Source organism: Sinocyclocheilus grahami, unplaced genomic scaffold, assembly GCF_001515645.1.
Source record: "Sinocyclocheilus grahami isolate Dianchi unplaced genomic scaffold, SAMN03320097.WGS_v1.1 scaffold1362.1, whole genome shotgun sequence".
NCBI lineage: Eukaryota > Metazoa > Chordata > Actinopteri > Cypriniformes > Cyprinidae > Sinocyclocheilus > Sinocyclocheilus grahami.
Genome location: NW_015506541.1, coordinates 27,933 through 34,666, shown reverse-complemented (window position 1 = coordinate 34,666; position 6,734 = coordinate 27,933). Strand labels below are relative to the sequence as shown.

General features: G+C 41.8%; 2 protein-coding genes across 2 annotated transcripts in view; both read left to right on the top strand.

Moving 5' to 3' along the window:
• The first annotated feature begins 102 nt into the window (after nt 1-102).
• The window catches only part of LOC107569590 (histone H4), a 21,405-nt gene continuing 14,773 nt past the window's right edge, over nt 103-6,734 (top strand). Inside the window, exon 1 of the mRNA XM_016255707.1 lies at nt 103-108. The gene's annotated coding sequence lies outside the window, so the exon portion shown is untranslated. The remainder of the gene's footprint in view (nt 109-6,734) is intronic.
• Nucleotides 2,537-6,734, top strand: part of LOC107569582 (histone H2A-like) — a 16,586-nt gene continuing 12,388 nt past the window's right edge. The window contains exon 1 of the mRNA XM_016255698.1: nt 2,537-2,540. Within this exon, the coding sequence (XP_016111184.1) occupies nt 2,537-2,540 (4 nt within the window). The remainder of the gene's footprint in view (nt 2,541-6,734) is intronic.

The window sequence follows — 6,734 nt, the reverse complement described above, 5'->3', positions numbered from 1 at the left end:
AAGTTTGACCAAGTCTTGACTGGAAACAAAACATCTAATTCTTGCAATGTTTTTGAGATGATCGTATGCTGATTTAGTTACTGCTTTGACATGACTACTGAAACTAAGGTCTGTCTCCAGAATCACACCAAGATTCCTGACTAGCTGTGATAGGTAATTTGGTGCTTTCTCGTTATTTGACTTAGTGAGAGCATATATAATACAGGCTAAACAAGAGCGGTGCAAGAATCGAGCCTTGTCGGACTCCGCATGTCATGGATGTCCACTTAGACTTATGCTCTCCTATCCCTTGGTATTTCTAACTGACTCGATCCTAATGATCTGAGTGGTCTGTTAGATTTACTGTATATTCAGTGAGCATATCTGCTATGTATTTAGGTCCTAGGCCATTGAGTGATTTCTAAACGAGTAAAAGTACTTTAAAATCAATCCTAAAAATAACTGGAAGCCAGTGTAAGGACCTGAGGACTGGTGTGATATGCTCAGATTTTGTGCTCTGGCAGCAGTGTTCTGGATGAGCTGCAGCTGTCTAATGGTCTTCTTGTGAAGGCCGGTGGGAAGACCATTACAATAGTCCACCCTGCTGGTGATAAAGGCATGAACAAGTTTCTCCAAGTCTTGACCAAGTCTTGACTGGAAACAAAACATCTAATTCTTGCAATGTTTTTGAGATGATCGTATGCTGATTTAGTTACTGCTTTGACATGACTACTGAAACTAAGGTCTGTCTCCAGAATCACACCAAGATTCCTGACTAGCTGTGATAGGTAATTTGGTGCTTTCTCGTTATTTGACTTAGTGAGAGCATATATAATACAGGCTAAACAAGAGCGGTGCAAGAATCGAGCCTTGTCGGACTCCGCATGTCATGGATGTCCACTTAGACTTATGCTCTCCTATACTCACATAATAACCTCTCCCTTCTAAGAATGACCTGAACCATTTGAGTACCATCCCAGAAAGCCCGACCCATTTTTCCAGTCTCTCTAGTAGTATGTTATGATCGACAGTGTCAAACACAGCACTGAGATCTAGTAGTACCAGCACTGATATTTTGCCAGAATCAGAATGTAATCGAATATCATTTATTATTTTAATGAGCGCTGTCTCTGTGCTGTGATGCAGTCGGAAACCAGATTGAAAATTGTCCAGGTATCCATTTTTAAGTATTTAAAAACGTATTTAGAGTATTTAAATTGAGTTTAAGTGTAACTGGGCTGACGAGACGTGAGACGTGCAGATCCAAATGCAAAGCTTTATTTGGAGAAGACAGAGACATGGTCATAAGACAGGCAGGGTAAACAGTGGCAACCAGGAATATGGCGGGCAAGACACAAGAATAATCCTAGGGCTAGCGTGGGTCGACGATAGGCAGACAGAGTCACAGGGGCAAGGCTAAAGTGAGAAGTCCAGGAAAACAGGCGAAGATCAAAACCAAAGGAGGGAGACAGGCAGGCTAAGGCTAAGGCTAAGGCTAAGGCTAAGGCTAAGGCTAAGGCTAAGGCTAAGGCTAAGGCTAAGGCTAAGGCTAAGGCTAAGGCTAAGGCTAAGGCTAAGGCTAAGGCTAAGGCTAAGGCTAAGGCTAAGGCTAAGGCTAAGGCTAAGGCTAAGGCTAAGGCTAAGGCTAAGGCTAAGGCTAAGGCTAAGGCTAAGGCTAAGGCTAAGGCTAAGGCTAAGGCTAAGGCTAAGGCTAAGGCTAAGGCTAAGGCTAAGGCTAAGGCTAAGTAAACAGCTGTGTGCAATCCGTGTTGAGTGCAATCAGTGCAATGCATGATGGGAAATGTAGTCCGGGGTGATGTGCAACAGTGTGTAGTGCGAGAGTCAATGAAATTGGAAGTTCATGGACCGGATTCGTGACATTAAGTATTTGTTCAGCTGATTAAAAATAAATTTTTCAATAATCTTGCCTATAAAAGGAAGATTTGATATTGGTCTATAATTGCTCGTTGTTTAAGTTACTGTCTAGCTGTGGCTAGTTCCACACTGAAAGCATGAAGGCTGTCTTTATAGATGCTATAGTGAATTTCAAGTTTCGTCTTCCACCACATCCGCTCAGCTTTTCATACTCTGTACTGCTGTTGATTTTCTCCAAGCTGATATCATCAATAACATTCTTAACTTTTTAGTTAAAGGAATCAAGGAGAAGATCAACAGAGTCTGATCCAAAAAAATACCAAACTGAGGTATTTTGACTAAATGTTGTTGACTGTCTCAGAATGTGAGAAAAGGGAAGTATGAAGCCACAAATGTTACTAAAATTTCTGAATGATTTTGCAACCATCTGTTTATGGGTAATTGAATCATGTCTGGTCCACGGCCACTTTAACCAGAATTCATCAGTGCAAAATGAGTGGTGAGATGCGTAAGTGACTGGGGGTCAGTGTGAGTGATTTATCATCTGCTGTTGTCATCTCATGCCATCTCTGTGTGGCCTTTGTCTAAGTGTGATAATATTAGAGGGGGTCTTTACAATGGAGATCTTTCTGTATTTTTTACATGAAACATATATGTGATTTTATTCCATTTTAAACCAATAATGGGTTTGTCAGTCCCATGAAAATGTAAGGATAGTTTCACTACAGTGGTTCAGGTTGCTATATTGTGTGACTATCCAGACTATTGTATCGCAACATTGGAATTCCAAAAGGAAGATGGGTTTGGGACAGGAGAGCAAAAGTCTTTGTTGATATTCAACTCTACAAGTACAATTCACATACAGTCTTCCGCTCTCAGGCCTCTGACAGTCGCTGTGGGTGCTGACGTGGGTTGACGTGTGCCTTAAACAGAAAAATGACATGATAATCTTTTTTAGTGATGTGTGGCCAAGTATGGTGATACTCGGAATTTGTGCTCTGCATTTAACCCATCCAAGTGCATACACACTGTGAACACACACCCGGAGCAGTGGGCAGCCATATTGCTGCGGAGCCCGGGGAGCAGTTGGGGCTTCGGTGTCTTGCTCAAGGGCCTCTTCTCAGTCCCTGAGGTTAATTTATCAAAAAATAAAATAAATAAAATGACAGCAGAGTGAATAAGTGTTGTAGTACTTGTTTAAATCATGCTTTCAGCTGAAAATATTCAGTATAGGAACAAACAAATTCCCTAGGAACTGTCTATAACTTCCTGCTCATGTCCATAGCCGTCATAGCCTTCACAGTCTTTCTGATTTGAGTGATCCATCTCTATCAAGCTAGCTAAATATGTTTAACATGTGAATTCTTGCTAAATAGGCAGTTATATTACGGGCTGTTGGCATGAATTGTACTTGTGATGGAGCGGTGGTGGAGCGAGTGAAAACCACGATGCTCCGACTTTTAAAAATCCACTCTTCGCTCCTGTCAAAATCACACCGCTCCGCTCACATACTCTGATTGAGTAACTGTTGCTGTCATGACAGATCTATTTCAGAACCAGCCGCTATCAAAATAATCTGTCTGCGGGCGCGGGCCAGATATTATTGCTGGCGGGCCAGTTTTGGCCGCCTGTTGCCGACCACTGCATTAGGCCATGCCCCAAATTTTGGTCAAATATTTGGTAATATCAATTAATATCCACTGTTTAAACTACTTGTTTAAAAATATTTGACAGATAATGTAAATTGCAACCTTTACTCATGTTTGCTGCCTTCTTGTTGTCTGATTTGACTGTGATGCTGTTTGAATTTTAGGGTTTTTAATCAACATTGATTCCTGTCAGTGTGACATAAGTGTGATATATTTAATCAGAAGGAGACAACTGGCTGTTTGTATGAGCTTTAAAAGTTTGACGCATATCGTCAGAAAATGACTCAAGATAAAGATGGACATGTAATAGATTTTTATTTATTGGTTTCCCTGTGCTTCATCCAAAACAGTAACTCTGTCCAAAACAGGCCTATGTCTAAACATGTCATCTGTTTAATTTGATAACAATAAAGTATATATATATGGAAAATACATTTCCATTCCCCCTCCAGCAAGTGAATGACCTGTGATATAAAGAAATGATCTGCTTCCATTTGATATTGAAACAAACGCTTGCACACAGTACCGATAAATTAATTTGTTTTATTCATCAGTTCATACAAAAAAAAAAAAAACCTCTGTAATGACAAATGCGATCAGGTGCTGAGTTTGAGCTTTAATCGGGGGTTTTGTATCAATAAAGCAGTGAAACGTGGAAAGCAGCAGTGACCGGATATGAAGGACAGACAGATGTGTCGTGTGCTTCAAACTGACCAAAACAACGTCTGAATATAAACCTCCGCAACTCCCTCAGCGATGTTTCTTTCATTAAAGACACTGCCAAAGTACTTGTTAAAAACACGGATGACACATTCAAATATTTACCACAGTTAATATCAGGGGCGGATCTAGAAAATTATTTTTAGGGTGGCAAAGGGGTGGCATGGGGTCTATGAGGGGTGGCAACACCAAAGCAAGCCCCCATGCATAGTTTTTGGGGATTTATGGTCTGACATACACAGTTGTGTTCACAAATGTTGTATTACCATTAAATAATCATCCATACTGTTTAAAATGTAAAATAAATAACAACATTTCAATATCCATCATGGCACCAAGTCGCAACATATACACAACATAAAAAACTTCAACAGGTTATAAATGTTTCTGAGCTTGTATCATTAAAGAAGACATGCGGTTCTATTACAATTACATAGGCTACTTAGATGGTATAAATCACGTTTAGTGCAAGTTTAAGAGCAACAGATATTTTTGAATTTCCTGACATTAGAAAGAAATACAATAATATCAAAGCACTGAAACTGGATCAGTTTTGAAAACAATGTTTGATTTTCTGTTATTAACAGAGGTGGGAATGTCTGTAATCACCCAGAACAAACTCTATCAACCATATACTCTAGCAACACCCCAGCAACTGCATAGCAAGAGCCTAGCAACCACCCAGAATATCCTAGCAACCAACTAGCAACACTTTAGCAAACATCTAGAGCATCTAACTGACCGAACCATTTACGTTTTTAAACAAGACTTTAAGACAAGCTTTCAATCTAGTTATTACAGTTTTCCGTTTGTCTATAACAGTATACATAAATGAAATTACAGACACAGATACAGTATAATTCAGCAATTAACTTTTGGAAAAAAAAAGTTTTCATTTTACTACTGTAAAGTAATCTTGCAGTAGATGAAAAGCACTAGAAAAGTTCAAATACCAAAGAATTGCATGAACTTAGCATGCACCACAATACAGTAGCCTACAGTAAAAAATAAATGAAAAAAGTAAATTTAGCATCCTCTGCACATTTGGCCAAATTATACAGTACTATAGCAGTTTCTTGGTCTCCTGACACAAGACTAGCTATAACTCTAGGCAGTCATTTCTCAGTTCTGCAAAAATGCAGTACACATAAAAAATGGTTACAAATAAAATTTGACAGTCACACGTTTGAAGGTATACAACATGTGCTACAGTTTACTGTACATATAGAATAGTGAAATTTCCACTATCTAATGTACTGGTACTGTACTGTAATTATACTGTATGTGTAAGTATAAAACCCCTGTAGATCATGATTGGCTCAGCTCGAGCTCTCTCCGTTGTTAGCATGCAGAGATTCTGATTGGTGTCATCAGTTTTGCTACCTAATGTTTAACGTCTCAGGTTACTTATGTAACCATGGTTCCCCTTCAGGAACTCGAGCTGCGTCGAAGTCGCTTTGGGAACGCCCTTGCGTGACCGCGTTCTGATGCACGTGTCAAATCCGTCCAATGGAGCAGCGAGACGTCACCAGCGGGGTGACGCAAGCACCAGAAAGCATAAAAGCGCATCCAGCAGAGCGCAAACCAGCTTCTGCTCTTCAGTAGTGCTCTGTGTATGTGTCTGTCTATTTACTGTTTTCTGTCCGCACAAGCACTCATATATATAAAATAATGAGAAAGTCTATGGCGAGCGAATGGCATTACAAACGCTGTGTTTCTCCCTGCCCGCGATATCTGGCGGCAGGGGATACACACGATTTGTGTGTCGTTTGTTTAGGAGCGGAGCATGCACGGTCAGCTTTCGAGCAGCTGATTGTCATCACTGCGAGCTCTCGCTCCGTATGTTCCGCTCTCGCCTGGCTGTGTTTGATCAGAGCGTCCAGGCTTGCGTTCCCGCTGGCAGCGGTCCCGCTGTTGCCGAGGCACAGCGCAGACTGTTGTCGTGGGGATCGCAGGTGGATTTAGATGAGGGATCCGAGACGGGCTCGTCCTTTTCTCGGTCCTCACCCGCTAGATCCACGGCTCTCTCTCTCACGGTTCGGAAGCCCGCGCTGCGGTTTCTCCCCCCCGAGAGAGAGCCAGATGCTTCATCTATCTTCCTCTGAGGAGGTGGATGTGATGAGTGTCGTGACAGAGGAGACTGTGGACTCGCCACCACAGTCCCTCGCGTATGAGGTGTGATTCGTGATTATGGGGTGTGTTTCGCGCCAAAATAAAATATCGTTTGGCCAGCCTAGAAACAGGACGCTCGTCCTAAAAATAATTAGACGAGCATGTTCTGAATCCAGATCACAGCTTTCACGACGGGGGCCTTCCGGTTTCCCCGATCTCCATGCTCAGGTGTCAAGATCGTGGGAGAAACCGTACTCATCCCGTATTACAGCCCCACAGTCTCGAATTATTCAAAGAACATCGTGGGGCTGAATGATAAGGTATGTGGGGCGATGCCAGTGGTGGAGCAGACGCTTTCGAGCTATCTCTCCCCATCCTCAGCATCGTCCCTGAAGGCCC